The sequence below is a fragment of the Andrena cerasifolii genome, chromosome 14 (assembly GCF_050908995.1).
Source record: "Andrena cerasifolii isolate SP2316 chromosome 14, iyAndCera1_principal, whole genome shotgun sequence".
Lineage (NCBI taxonomy): Eukaryota > Metazoa > Arthropoda > Insecta > Hymenoptera > Andrenidae > Andrena > Andrena cerasifolii.
The window spans coordinates 7,443,765-7,459,513 of NC_135131.1; the positions used below are offsets into that span (position 1 = coordinate 7,443,765).

At 45.8% G+C, this 15,749-nt stretch overlaps 2 protein-coding genes across 5 annotated transcripts in view; one reads left to right on the forward strand and one right to left on the reverse strand.

The window, feature by feature from the left end:
• Positions 1-15,749, reverse strand: part of Fas1 (fasciclin 1 Fas1 domain-containing) — a 276,409-nt gene that overhangs the window by 130,445 nt on the left and 130,215 nt on the right. The window lies entirely within an intron of this gene.
• The window catches only part of LOC143376550 (uncharacterized), a 41,600-nt gene continuing 34,760 nt past the window's right edge, over positions 8,910-15,749 (forward strand). Inside the window, 1 exon segment of the mRNA XM_076827029.1 lies at positions 8,910-9,103. Within this exon segment, the coding sequence (XP_076683144.1) occupies positions 8,910-9,103 (194 nt within the window).

A 15,749-nucleotide genomic window follows, 5' to 3' on the forward strand; every position in this document is an offset into this window, starting at 1 on the left:
TTCCTTGAGTTCTCGATTTACTCTGCGCGCAAGAAATATATATATATATAAGAATGGACACGATAGTGCGCTAGAGTGTTGAGACTCGTGAACCCAGGAACAGGTGTTCAAGAACAATTCGCCCATCGACGTTAACTAGAGATTAACGCAAATTTGTGTACCCATTCAGGGAGCCCCGCGAATTGCAAAAGGCAATACGTTTCTGGCGCCGATGACCGATGAACGAGAAGCATGTAAAGGAAGAGGCATGCTCCCGTTTACCATGGCATGTTCGTGCACCGTACGATTGCGATGAAGTTTCAGTGCACTTGCAACTCACTCGGCGATAACGCTTCGGAGTCCATCGGACGGTTACAGTGGCAAGTAACGCGGCTTCCTAAGATCCATTTGTTCCCCCGTTGGCATCGTTCCCCGCCATTGCTCGGCCCTTCTATCCCGTGGCAAACGTTATCGCGAGGAATTCCCCAAGCTGGTCTACGCGGGGGTGGTGCCTGCCTAACGTCTGCTGCTAGTAAGTGCAGCTGCAATATTGCCGTGAAGCACGCCGACGTCCGTTTTTGCGGTTTCGCGGCTCCACGAACGAACGTAGCCCCCACTTGCTTGGCCCCCCCTATCCAGCGTTCTTCCGAACAACGTGCACGGCCGGTGATCAATCTTTTTGAGAAACGACGGCTTTTTTCGGCGCGGCAAGTTTGTTTCTGATAGCCCACGGCCCTCCTATAATCGACGGAAAGAAATTAAGCCCCCTTCCTGTTTCTTCTCCTTGCTATTTCCATCGTTCCCCTGGCTGTAATTGTATCTTTCTTGAACCGCGAGGTTGTCAGGCTGGGAATTGGACATCTGAAGGATTAAAGGGTACAGATGACGGCGAAGGGTTGGGACACCAATATTGATCTCTTAATAAGAATATGAGATTATTTAGAAAGTATTTGGTATCTGGATGAATATCCCTGTTATTAGCCTTCGGTTGACACTCCTATTTTTTTTAATAAGTTATCACACTGGATGGATTCCACCCAGGCAATTTGCAAACAGCTGCTGTTTAAAAACTATCTGTTATATTAAGTCGCAAAAATTCTGGGATAAAGTTTGAACATTGTAGAATATATGCTCATCATTGGAAATTAATATTCAAAGTATCATGTAAGAAACAAATTTCAAAAGAAGTGTTGCAGAAAAAGCTTTGCTACTTAAAAAATCATAACTTTTTTAATTTTTAATATTTTTAGCTAAAAATTTGTGATTATACTCTTGAGATATGCTACTTTAATAAAAAAAATAAAAATTTAATAAATAAAATTAGAATACATGAAATTACTTTCACATGACGCAAGAAGTACCATTTTCAAATTATGCCTCAAAGATATTACACCTCAAAGTTAAATTGTGGGTGATTTTGGCCCAGTGCGACAGCCGAGAGTGTTAGAAACCATTTTCTATTCTTCGCCATCTTTATGCACGTGTTTTGTGACTTAACTGGTACACAGTCCAAAGAAACATGTGTCCTAAAACTAAAACAACCGCACAGAGCTTTTTCTTTGATACGACTCCAGCCATTTTGGAGATCCTCTGCTCCCCGACGTGTTTTCCTCGAGATAACATTGAGACCCATTATCCTCGATCCCGATCGCAATGTTCTACGGGAACAGATGCCGACGTCGACGTACGAAGCAGTCGTTACGAGGGAGGATTGAAGGAAATCGGGCGATGTTCCCCAGAGATATCGGGACGAAAGATGTAATGGCGGCGTTTCGCGTCAGTCTTCGATCACTGGCGATCACGTAGCCGATCCTAAGGAGAATATCGAAAACGCGTTACCGTACGTCGTATGCAACGTTACACCTCGTCGATGTTTCTTCCCCCTGCTCCCTTCGTGACTGTTCGTTGCAGTTGCGTTCACGTTTGTCTTTTGCTTTTCAACTTTCACCATTAACTAGCTTCCAACTATTTTCATCCTTGGTCTATATTCTGTTCGCTTTTCGTTTTACGTACAGAGGCAGAAAACTGGGCTTCCTTGCTCTTTACTTTTGCTCCCTCGAGGGGTGGTTGTGCGTCTGTCAGTGTTTAGAAGAAACTTGGGGGATATAGTTCTTTTCTTGGTTGTAGGTCTGGTTCTTTTGGTAGTACAGGTACTTTACTGTTTAGGTAACTCTAAATGGGAGTGGAAGATACTTGTTTGTGGATGCCATAGATCCGTAGGTTCTGCAAGACTGTTGCAATCAACGGTTAAATATTTTTCCATGATCGATTAACGCGAAGTTCACGTATCAAGTAACTACGAATGAATCCTTATGTAAAGAATTCGATGTATGGTATATTAGAGACAGAATAACTTATGCTCGTTCTCCCGTTTGCAGATAGAGAAAAATTAAAGCAGAAAGTCCATGGTTAAGGCTAATAGCTATTTTAGAAAACAGTGTTCCCTCTTAACACCCTTTTTTTAAAAAATTCTTTAGAAATTAAATCTCCACTCAGCTTATGCACATTTGAATCTCTGGCACGAAAATAAATTCCACCCTAATCGTGATTTCATTCGACCCCTGCAGTCCTACCCGCTATTAATCGCATTTGCAACATTTTATCGCCGACGATAAGTCCACGTTCGCGCAGCTGATTTACAAGGAACCCTGCAGCAAAGCGTACAAATCAAATTTATCAGTTCGCAAGATCGAATCGGCTGGAGAAAGAAACTGAGCGAGCAGTAATAAAAGCTGGAAACCGATCCCAGTGGAACGTGTAAGCGCAAACATTGACCAGACCACTTAGTAAAACATCAAGGTCGTTATTCCCGTTCCAGCTACTCTAAACTGAACGAAATTCACGCGCGTATGCCGCAACAGTGGCCACATTTTCCACGAGGGAAGCGTTCCTGCACGCGCCACCACCACGAACAAATATTCGAGGACCGTTGAGCTTCCGCGATTGTCTTCTGGCTCCTGAATGAACTGTTATTCCAATAAACTGTTGACGTTGATGGGGAACGAGATCGCGTTTCGATTACAAATCGACCGTTCGATTAATATTCGGTCCAGGTCACTTGAAATCCAAGTAGTTAAACGTTCGAATAAAATACTCGCACCCACATCAGGAGTTCTTGCGAGGCGTACGAAAAATCGTCCATTTTCATCGAGCAGAAATTTTAGAAACCTCTGACTAAACTTCGAGCTTTTCCGAGGTATGAAATAATAATCAACAGAAGCAACCACTTCCACATGAGGTCAGTTTCCTTGGTTGTAATCAACAGTTGGCACGAGGAATAATTTAAAATAGGAAGGAAAAAACAGGACATAACTATTTGCACACAGATGTACACTCAATCTATCAACCAAAAGGCTCGAGAAACGCGCGGACGCTTTATTCTCCCAGCCATGCAGATGGGGAAGAGATAATGATGAAAAACGATCTGTTGACTGGCAATAACTCTTTCCCGCCGTCAAGAACCAGCTTGCGGCACCTGCAGCGACCACGACGTTTGTTTTCACGATCATTTCCGCGGGGGGTGCGACAGAAAAGGGCGGCGAAACGAAACAGATGTCCCACAGAGTGGACGTTCCAACCCTTCCTCGTTCTCCATCTCCAAGCGACCGTAACCCTATAATTTTCGAAGCTAACCTGCTCGACTACCGGACCCAGTAAAGTACCTAGTGTTCCCCGTTATGTTCCACCCATCGGGGACCTCGCATTTGCACTTGGAACAGTATCCCGCGTGCAATCGACTTAATAAGGGTTGCGGTTCGATGAATCGTTTAATCTTCATGGGAGTTCTAACAGACATCGTCGTCATCCGAGTTTTCACGTTTCGAAAATCGTGATTATCCTTTCACAGGCTTTTACGGGTGTCCCGAATTTCGTCACATCGCAATGGGCTTTTCAAAACTGTCACTGCCCAAAAAATATCATCTTTTTATGCCAGCAGCAATTTTTCCGGAATCAAACAGAGCAAGTTTTACGACCCCGAATAGCATGTTCTCTATACAAGTTGATTCCGTTACCAGCACGTCATGCAGACGTCCACTGTGCGTCAAGATTAAACGACTGGTTCGGACATTTTTTCGTTTTTTGCCTCTCGAGTACAGGTGACTCCGAAAAGGGGAGGGCTTGTAACGAAAATTAAAACGTCAACCCTGGGTTAGGGTGTAAAATTCTTCAGCACGGCACGACAGCCTCGAAACATTCGCTTTTACATCGCCGGTATGGGAAAATTGAAATATCAGAGTAAAGGGTGGTTTACCGCGTGTGCGTTGAATTTTTGTTTAAATATTTCAGGCGTATGAAAGCTTTTAATGGGCTTTTTAATTACCCGCACGCCTCTACTCTTACCATCAGTACGTCCGTTTCAATCAATTTCAAGGCTACACTACTGGCATCGTTTATAAATTTGTAGACACCTTTTAAACTAATTTTCATTCCACGCCAGTGATCCTTGAAATTCAGGGTCAAATTTTTTAATTGTAAGGTGTTTGACACGCTAAACGGGAAAATGTGTCAAAGGAACTATGCCCCAAAGAATATTTCAAGTAACCGACGAAAATAGAATAACAAAATTGGATTTTGAATTTCGAGGTCAAGATCAACTTTGCGGCACACTTTTTTAACAAAAATCTCCACCGATCCTGTGTAAGCCATGACATACAATTTTTTTTTACACCCTGAACATACGACCTTCCTCTTTCCAGCTGCTGACTACCGACTCGCAAACAATATCCCTTACTCATGATATAACCTGGAGTACCAAATATTTCACGAAGGATCCTCCATCATTGCAATCTATTACAACGATCCCTGCACCCTCAGTCAGCTAACTATGAAGATCCCAATCCACTACACGTCCAACGATGGAGTTAACCAACACTACCGAACCTCCGCGTACTTTTATACACATTTAACAACCCCCACCAAGAAATTCAATTACCAAAACTCGCGCCACCGCCAACCACCCAAAATAGAAGAAGTAATCCAGCGAACGAGCAAAAAAGGGCGGTTGCACGAGGATGCAACGAGGGTTGCCAGCCAAAAGAACACGTTCTCAGCCAACAAGGATCAGCGTAGGCGGCCGGGCCCCGTTCAGTTCCTTGCGAAACTTTTTCCTCGGAGGTGTCGGGGGCCCGTGTAAACGGGGTATCTTCGCCGCAGGTGGCGTGGCCGTCTAATCCCGTTGGTGGCCGCGTCGGGGCGCGTTTATCACCTCGACACGGGATTTTCGCGGGGATTAATACGATTTCGCGGTAATTGGAAGCACTGGCGTGCGCCCCGACGAAATTACGCCATGGTGCCGAGCCGTTGTAGCAGCCTGGGCTACAGGCTAAGCCGAGCGCCCGAGTTTCCTATCACATATAAATAGTATCGGGCGCTGCGTTAATTATCAGAAGGGATAAGCCACTGCGGGGGAATGGAGTACACAGGGTATAACGCGTAACGGCCGTTCGCTGCAGCTAGAGATTAAAGGACGCGGAGGACCGAGGAAGAAAAGGAAGGCTGAGGATCACGGTGGAAGAGTGCTCTCCAGCGCGGAGTACCGTTCGACGCGGGAATGTCTCATCTACGAAGCTTAAGGGAGTTCAATTTATCTTTATCAGGAGCATGTATAACACTGGGTGTTTAAACGAAGGCAGTTCATGGGTATCGCGTGCACTCGCTTTGATAGATGGGTGTAGGAGACTTAATGTAACGGAGCGGAATGATGAGAAAATGGTAAGGAACATGGGTTTGAAGGGAAAGTAGTTTGTGCAGCTTTGAACCCTGGCCCGTAAGAGTTCCAATTAATCCTAATCAATTTCGTAAGCTAATTACAAGCCTAGGGAACACTTCCAATCGGCTTCGTGGCGAGCGAAAAAAGGATTGGACGTTAATAACGCAATTACGATTCTGAATAGCTTTTCCTTGCATCGAGCCGTTGAATGCCACCATCGCCAGGGAGCATTCGGAACCACTCGAGATTCGATTCCGTGGGAAAACCAGCGGCATTACCGACACAACGCGACGTCGCCGATAGACGCGAAGCTGGCGTAATAAATCCAAGGGGAAGGATGGAAAGTGGTGGGAAGACAAAAAGGGAAACGGGCCGCGAGAAATCGAATCGCTCGCCGCCGTTATTAGCCGTCGTTCGCCGAGCGATTGAGCTTTAATGCAAACGGGTGGCGAGGATGGGGGAAAGCAAATTAGTGACTGGTAGGTAGACGGTGTAACAGCCACCGACTTATCCAGGTATAGAAGGCGTCTACGATCGACAAGCTCTTGTCTCCGCTCTCCTGAAGCCGACCTCGCCGCGACGAGTAATTTACCAAGAGCTTCGAACACCTGTCCCCTTCCTCCTCGTCCGTTTCACCGAGCTTCATTCTACCCGGAAGGCTCTTTTACATGTTACTTCTCGTTTTGCCGCCGGCCAGGCCAGGCTCTACCTTTCCTCGCTCGATGCCTCTTCAGCGAGCATGACGTACTCGAAACTCGCCATCTCCACGAGAGCGCGATATTACGCGGGCAATCTCCTCCTCGACGGGCGATTCCGCTTTTTTCATGCTAATGTCGTTAGTGCATCCCTTTTTAATCTCGGACGGAGGCTCGACAGTGGCTAGACGCCGCTGCCTTTATCTGGGGGGTGAACGCAGGGCTTGGAAGGTATACACGTAGGTCTTGAGAGTGGTGTCTTGTGTTACTTTTTAATAGTTTTGGGTTAGATCTATCTGACTCTTTTATTCATTAATCACTCGAGGATTTAAGTGCGAACGTCTGTCTAGCCTATGGTCCAACTTGGGTTAAAAAATCTTTATCTCACAGTTGTCGATAATGTTTCACCCCGTTCGTCACATTTAAAAATAAATTTTTGGTCGTACGGTACCTACTCCACGTTAATTTTAGTTTATAGGGTGACTTGTTCAGTGAATGAACACTCCCTAGTGAATCAACACTGATCATATCATAACTATGAAAAATTAACACCTATCACGCTCCATTCACGGTAAAATTTGCATAGTACTTCTTTATTCAACTAAGTTTTTTATAAGTATCCTTTTGTAATACTTACCATTGTAAACTAAAGGGTAATATACCTGTTCAGTAATAATAATAATAATAATAACTTACATATATATGTATAAATTATTGGTTATAATTTCTTAAAGTTTAATAAATTTAAATATCCTTCCAACAAAATAATTTATATCAATTAAATTTATACTTAATTAAAATAAACTATAAAATGTTACAAGGTCTTCTCGTCCCATAATACAATTTAAGTATTTTTACTTAAAACTTATATTATAGAGACAGTAAATATTTCATCAACTCACTCATACAAGCCCATCAATAAAAAGACTAATTCTTACGCTACTTTCGAAAACCCTGCAATTCCATAAGCAAGCCTCACTACTATCATTGTCCTTCCAAATCCTCTCTGCCCAAGAATTTCGTCCACGCGAAAAGCACCCAGTGGATTTCAGGTCGTATCTTAATTTGCCCCGATTCAGCAGAACTGGAGCGCGTGCAGGCAATAAGAGCCACCCTTGACAGATCGGACGGACATAAATTCGAATTCTGCGGGGGCGATGGTGGAAGCAGAGGTCGATCGGGCCGTTACAGGAATAGGGCGAGAGCCCAGGGGCGCCGGGCGGGTCGAGGTGGTTTTTCCAATTTTGTAAATCTGTCATAAATAAAGGCGGGCGTGCATCGCGTCGCGGCCAAGTGCTTTCATCTGGATTTCGATGGGGACACGCTCACGTGCCGGTGACGTTTTCGAGCGGTATCGTGATCTCGAGGAGGATCGCGCGGTTATTTATCGCGCCGCCGTTATTTGATACCACGGGGACGTCAGAGGGACGATTATAGCGGTCCTGACCCGCGTGTCGAGAGGATCCTGCGGCGAATGCGACACGTATCTTTATCCATGGCCCCGATAAACCCGCGGAAATAGAAAACTCAGCCATTCCCTCGACGTGATCCTCTGAAACGGGCTTTCCAAGGCTATCGCAAAGTCTGCGACGCTAGTTACTTACCACGTACCGTACAAAACTCCTTAAACGAAAAGGAATGGTCTCTATGATCGGGGGCCAGGGAATTCAGTGTTCGCGAATGCTGTCCGCTTGCAAAGCCTGAAGGATGCAGATCTAGGAAACGTCCTACCGTGCGGGGTGTTTGAAGGCTCTGAATGTCCAGTTGCAGCAGGCAGCCTCGAGTCGAAGCTCAAAGGATGCTTTGTAAACGGTCTAATCTTGAGTCGCTATAAGGCCATTTAATTCCTGCGATGAGGGGCGTACTTATAAAATTGGCGTTAAACAGTTGCTGGTTGTGGTTTGTAAGGATGGTTGGTGACAGAGGGTAGGAGTTATTAGCGATCCTATCAGGACCACAGCTCGGGAGGCACACAAAGGATCCCATCTAGCCTGGAGCCGGGTCCATTATCACCGAGCGCGTTCTCGATTTTACAGTCGACGATCGATTCGAGCGCCATTGAGGAGCTCTGCGGCCGTGGCTTCGGATATAAAACGAAAAACGAGGCGGTGTGGACAAGATTATCGAGAGTCGACCGAGAGGGGAGGCTCTTTCCTTCCCGGCGACCGGCAATGACGTCGACCCATCGCGAGAACTTTCCATTTCCACGTTTCTGTAGCTGGACTCGTGGCGGTGCAACTCGAGAGATTAGCGGCTCCGTCCACGACGACGGAGGCGGCGCGAGGACGAAAAGGACGACGGGACACACCGGCACGTTTCTCTGCCTTTACCCTCGGGAAATTACGAGAAACCCCGCTACCTAAGCAACCTATCCTCGACGGTCCCTTGCACATCTGTTTCTCCCTGTTCGCCTCTCTCAACGGGCCTGTCCTTTTGGCTTTGTCCCCTGCCACTTTCGCTCCTCCGATTCTTTCTTCCCTTCCTGGCCGACCGAGGACAATCGTGCTCCAGCACAGAACATAAGCATGGATGATTTGCCATCTTCCGACTCCCGTACTGTTGGAGATGTGGACTGGGTGATCTGGGGAACAAGTGGGAGAATCGTAGGACTGTGGGCGATGGATCAGTTATGTACGTTGTACTTTCATTTCAGTTTATGGTGCTTGTGCAACCCCACGGAGAATATCGGGGCATTCCAGAATGAAACAGAGAAGGCAAAGTAAATATTCCTAAATTCCAATTATATACTTTTGTATTTTCATGAGTACCTGTTATGAATTTCTCTGATCTTATTAGCAGACTCACAGTCACTTTCCTCGGAAATTGTACGACCTGTTTTACAATTTTCACTTGCATTCTTACATAGCTTCGCCTACTGGCGGACCGTGCCACGATTTCCCAGGCACCCAGGACCCCCTTTTCAGGTCGCCTATAGAGCCTGATCCTCTATTTCGACGCGACGGCGGATGGAGTAGCCGAATTCCCAGCTACCCGTCGTGTTTCATTCCGCGCGGCTAATTTAACCCTCGCGACCTTCCGGCCGATTTCTCCCGAATGGAAATCGAGCTGCTAGCAACAGCTCGGCCGAACGGAATAACCGTAGCTTCGGCGCCACGTCCAGCTGAATGGCGGACATTCGAAAATTGCCTGCCGCGAATACATTTTACGGTGCGATTCTCGAGGCTGCCTCCGGAATGCCCGTCGAAGGAAACAGAGGTGGAAACCGATAACCGTTGATCGAAACGGAAACTCGATTCCGACAAGTCCAATTGGGTAGCACGGTGCCGCGACAAGGTTTATGCAAAAGCAATGCTATTTTTTTTTCAAATCAACGGATCACCTTGCGTCCAACTCGGCTTGAAAAACTGTGGAAAGCAGTCTGGATGCTTCTTGGCTCGAGGATCGGCTTCATCGTATTGGCCGCTACGTCCACCGAGGCCAAAGCTGCTTTCGAATAATTGCGAATGTCTTCTGTGTTTAGATATGGGCAATGGAGGGTTCTATGCTCCTTTAAAATTTTACTTGTACTAATTTTTTTAGAAGCAGAGCCTTCTGTTACGCCATTGCACACCGTGTTTTATTTTTTTTAATAGACATTGTCGAAATTTTGTCGCGGAGCTGACATAATCGGAGGTGAGCCATGATATTTTGCACGTTGCGCGTGATTAGGGAAGGTGCAGAGACACTTCGTCACGTTCCCTGCTCGACATAAAGGAGGGCACGGTAATTCTTCGGGATCTCTGGCACGAAGCTAGCTAAGCCACGTTATTTGCCAAAAGCTACTGCTCGTCTCTGGCATCCGCGACAAGGATAACCTCCTCCTGTTGCGATTCTTCTGCTTCGTTCTTTCCCCTCGTTCCGTACCAGTTACCCATGAAAAACTTTGTTAATTAACCGAGAAGCTGCAGCGAGCGTTCGAATACCTTTCACAAACGAGTATTAGCCCTGAAACTGTAAGGATCTTTCAAACTTTTTCATCCCTTCATTTATCCATTTTCCCGTTCCAATTCTAAAGAAGACGAGCAGCAGCAGCAGCATTATAAGCGACTTAAATATTTATAAAACAGTACCAGACAGGAATCGTTTAAAATGCCCCTCAGTCTCTGACTATATCTGCAGTTTGCAGCAGGTACTTAAAACTGCAAAACTAGAAGTCTACCGTCCCTATATACTTTCACATCGAATCAGTCGTACAATGAACCACCCTAAAAGTATCAATGGCAGCAATGATTTATCTACACCAAGCACTCAGAAACCAACCTACCAAAGCCACGTAACATCATTACGCGTCAAACCATTTATTTCACGTTCCTGCACGCCACCCTGAACTCCGGCACGATCTTCTGCATGAAAGGGTTCGGAGCAACCGCGGAACGATCGTCACCGCCCTCCATTACTAGATAGCACAGTAGGAGAGCGTATATCGAAGACGTTGGCATCTCGCTGGATGCACAGGGCAGGTGTGCATGAAGCAGCGCGGCGCAGACGTCGCATAAAAGACAACAAGACCAAACACATCTCAGCATCCAGCCAGGAGGAACGTCTCCATATTCCCTGACGAGCGTAATACTGAAAAGGAATTCGTCGCCAGCCCGCGGAACGAAGGGGGCGCGGATTCGTCTCCGGGAAGCTATCTAATCCACGCCATTTGCAGCAAGCCTCTCGGCCGCTTTTCTCTTACCGACGCCACCAGGAAACGTCTATTCCTGCCACCTCGGAGACGTCGCTTCTCCACCCGCGCCAACCAACCGCCCATCCAACCCTCCCTTGGCGCAGGTACCATTTTCGTCTTCGCTCCTTTCGGAATCAACCGCTCGAGCCCATCGGCGCAGTTATCGCGCGGTCGTTCTTTCCGCGAAATAAGTACGTGTCGCGCGGGAAACAGGAAGCAATCTCGGCGGGCTTAAGCGGCCAGGGCAATTCCTGCAATTCCGTGGAGCCAGCGGCGTGCGCAGGAGAAGGAGAGCGAGCCACCGATTCTCCGAATTCCAGCTTCAAAATCGCCCACGAGATTACCCGCGACGCCGGCTTATCTCGATGGGAAGATCGGTGGCCCTCCCTCCCCGCGAGGGAACCTTTTTATTGAGTTCCCCCCCGCTAATTTAATCCCTTTGGGACGCGATTCTTTCAGACCGTGATATTGTGCTGGATGGAATTGCGCTGCTCTGTGCGAACGTAACGCTCGCGGTTGCCGTCTTTGGGCGAGGTTAATAGCAGCACACGGCTGCACCTTGCGTCTCCTTGTCTGTTGGTTTGTTTATGATTCAATTTCGTGTATTACCTTGGTGCGACAAAGATAGGCTGTTATTTTTGTGAAAAATGAGTTTGCCTGAGTTTGTTGTGATTAATCCTTCGTGGTCACACGAGGTTTCGCACTCGGGGCAATTTTCTTCCAGAAGTATATGTCTTTGTCAATATTTCTGTAAGTTTCTAAATGTTAATATTAAAAATTTAAACTTTGGCGAATTTTAAAAAGAATAATCGCTTTTTTTCAACAACTACTTTTTCGACTACAAATTTCATCATATCATAATTTACATTTCTGGAAAAAGACCGTTAGAGTTAAGAGATTAAAAAATGTGAAAATGGTAACTCATTAATTACCAATGTGAGCAATTTGTGATTACAAGGCGTGGCCACGAAGGGTTAACTGGGGGTGTGTGATATTTATGGGAAGTGGAAGTTTAATTCAAAGAGGAAAGGTATTTCTCGATTCAGAGCTGAAAACAAAGAAAAAAAATAGGATAAAGCTGGAATTATAAAGAATATATTACAATTACTATTTTTCTGAAATTGAATATCGCAACTTTGAATTTTCAACGTGACGTTTGTACTTCGGAGCTGTTCAGATTTGAAGTCTCAGCTTTCCTTCTATTTCGTAGAAAGGACAATTCGAACACCGTAATATGGAAAGATTGACGAGTGTATGCTACGCGACACTCCAGTGGCGTTCGTCGCGTGGAAACCATCTTCAAGGAAGGATGATACCTATGGCCACGGTTGTTATATAATACTGATTTATCCACGGGAATAAAGTGAATCGTTATACGTCGCCTAGTAATGGCAGAATTTATGTATCCAAGATCGCACGAAAACTGCACCGACGCGTTTCGCAGTAATAAGACCCCCCTCTGTCAGCGACACTCGCCTCAAGTTTCGAAGTCGGAATCCGCTTTTCGGGGATTCCAATTTCCTGTCGATTTCCTGTATACGTGAAAGTTTTGCGTACCCGGCGATCCACATAATGCAACCCGGAAAATACACTAGGTGCAGTACTGCATATTAGATTCCACAAACTAAGAAATAGAATGCTAAAATTTAGAGCGCAGGTACTTTAACTTTAATGCTTCTATTTCCCTCGAAAACACACGGTTGCACGAAACTTACAAGGAACAAACAAGGCTGCAACAAACACTCGCAGTAACCTTCTAGCCGAAACGAATGGATCAGCAATAAAAAAGAGAAGATCAACACTGGGATTTGCATTTTCCTTTAAATTCGTTTCAGCGAAAAATCGTTTACGCTGGCTCGGTCTCGACAGTGAAAAAGGATGATCGCGATGAGCAAAGGGAATATGTATAACGCGATAATGGATTCGTAATATCGCCAATACTGCGCCAGCTATTACAAGAGGGATCTCTGCGAATGTCGGTTACGCAGCTTTCACGGGAAAGGGGGGCGAAGCAATCCATTAAAGATCGACAGTGAATCAGCAGGAAATACTCGTGGATAAAGATCGTTACTGGTGTGGAAAGGAGTGGTTAACGAATTGGAGGATATTAAAAAATTCCTGGATTATTTCAGACAATCGTGCTCTCTGATATCGACGCAGCTTAACTCCGGTAGCTGCGACCTTTATAGATTAGGGAAGCAGCAGGTGCGCTAGCGCCATAGTGCGCGACATTCGAAGTAATCTTATTTCGATCAGAATTGTAACCTTTTATTACCCTGGCTAGGGAAAACGCATTCAATATAAAAGCTATGGATATTCTGAAGTTACAAGTAGTTACAACTCCTATTCTGGAACTTGGTTCCATCGTTGAAAAACCCAGCACGCGATGAGTCGATATTACGAGCTCCTCATGCGTTACCATAACGTTTGAATAAGGGCAAAATTTAAAAAAAAAATCCGTCTAGGTACTTTTAAACCCTTTCTCATTTACAGTAAATGTGGTTTCAATCTACTACCACAAGCCAAAAGATATCTTCACTGCATTGCTTTACATACCATCGTGCAAGTAGTTGCAAAGATGGTAAATTATTATTATTATTACCACGACTTTATTAATTATTAAGTGGAAGATATAATAGATATAGAGAAAGTAAGATAAGAGTCAAGGCGGGACACAGTAGAAACTGTTAATAAGCCTAACCGTAAGAACATAATACTAACAATTACATAATACTAATTATTACAAATAAAATGAAATTAACTCTTAATCCTCTGACAAGAAGTATTACAAAACACGCTCCTATTTCGAGAACAACGTTACTAATGCCACAAGTTACGGGCGCGAGAGGAATAAACGTAAAGCACAGGTATCGTTGAAATAATTAGAAACGGTGCTGCGTATACGAAGCCCACGCCGCCAATAATGTTAGTCGAACTTCATCGCTGCCATTCCCTGCGCGAAGAACAATGCCACGGTTTGGCCATTCTCCAACGACCAAAGTCTAGCCACTTTCTCTGGCGCAGGAAACTTTTTACGACCACCGATTCGGGCATTGCTTAACTCATACGGATAATGCACGATAGAAATTCATACGATGCGCCGCGAGAAGCACGAAGGCAAAACTTGGCTTGTTCTTTTCGCTCGAGGACGCGAGATTGGCGTGAAAATTGCTGTGCCTTGGCCACAGCTCACCATAATAGTATCTACTTGAACTGTAAGCGCGCGGAGTGGCACGCCCACGAAAAGGGACTTAAGGGGAACGATAAAATCGATTTCCATCATTCTCAAGATATTTTAAAAGTACCTGGATGCAACTATTCCGGGGAACAACTTTGCACTTGTATTCAAGGGCAAGTGGTTCGCTAGCTTCTTCATCACCTCGTACGAAAGTTTCTATTTCCTCTCGCGTCACGAATATCTCAATGCATCCCCAAAGAAAGGAACCACGTAGGAAATCCATTCACAAGAAACACACTGCCAAGTCGCGACACAGATCCACTACACAAGTGCCACTTGCCATTTGCAATCCCGAGGAAATATCATTGAAGACACTTATCAATCATCAACTCTGCGGCCAGCAAGTTCGTCGGAAGATGAGCGACTGGAGACGCAGGCTGCGCCCAAGAGCGGGCTAAAACGCGTTAGTCTAATTAGATTCTAAACAGTGTCGACGCGGCAGGCATTCCGGCGCGCAGCTAAGCCGGCGGCGTTTGTCAACATAATTTTCTGCCGCGGACCAAGCCACGTTAATCCGCTGTAAGGAGAACCGAGATTGAAGTAACGCTAAACGAGCTGGAACGGATCGTTTCGCGCTGCCTCCTCGTCGCGGCCAATGAAACCAGTGATTAGACGGTGCACGTCGACGGCGAACGGAACAGGAAACGTAATGGCTCGAAAACGTAATCGGAAACCGGGTCACGGTTCGTGGAGGCCGCTGTCGACCCAGTTCCGCGTACCTAGCAAACGAGATTTCTGGCTGGCGTTGTCTGGGGCCGTTAAGGGTTCAGACGAGGGGGTTAACTGTGTTGCAGGGTCGTATATTTCGGGGCAGGTTCCAGGCATGTCTGATGGCCTCTTTCTTCAAATTCCTAAAGGACTTGGATGGAGATACATTCTACCCTGACGCTGGTAGGTGGCTAGTGGAAAATGAAGGGTTACTTGCAAGTGAATTTCAAGCTATGCATCGTATAATTTTAGTATTCTTGTAGAATACGAAGCGTAGAAAATAAAGTTCAAATGGTAAACGTAGAATTTTCGACGAGGAAGCAACCGTGGGTCGTCAACGATACATTCAGGAGTGCCTTTCCGCGCCCCAGCCGCCAAAGGTCTAATTTATGACACCCCCAAGTGTCGATCGCTTTCTCTTTCCAAGTCCCACGTTCGTGACAGCTAAACGACCGTATGGAAACACTTCGGGGGACGGTCAGCGTCTCATATTCCTTAGATACGTTTGATCTGGCTACGCGGCACTTGGTTTGCCACGTCAGAAGTGTATGGGTGGAACTAAAAGATGCCAGTGGAGCTTATGGTTGAAAGCTCGAATATCTCTGTTGCTTTTGAGGACACGAGCACACAGTGGTGGCTGGAAAGCCACCAGAAGAAGCTTAATAGCTTGATAGCACCCTGGCGATCAAAGCCTTTAATGAAGAAGTAGGGCTGCTTCCACTAAAACACGATTGCCAGAACAATTCG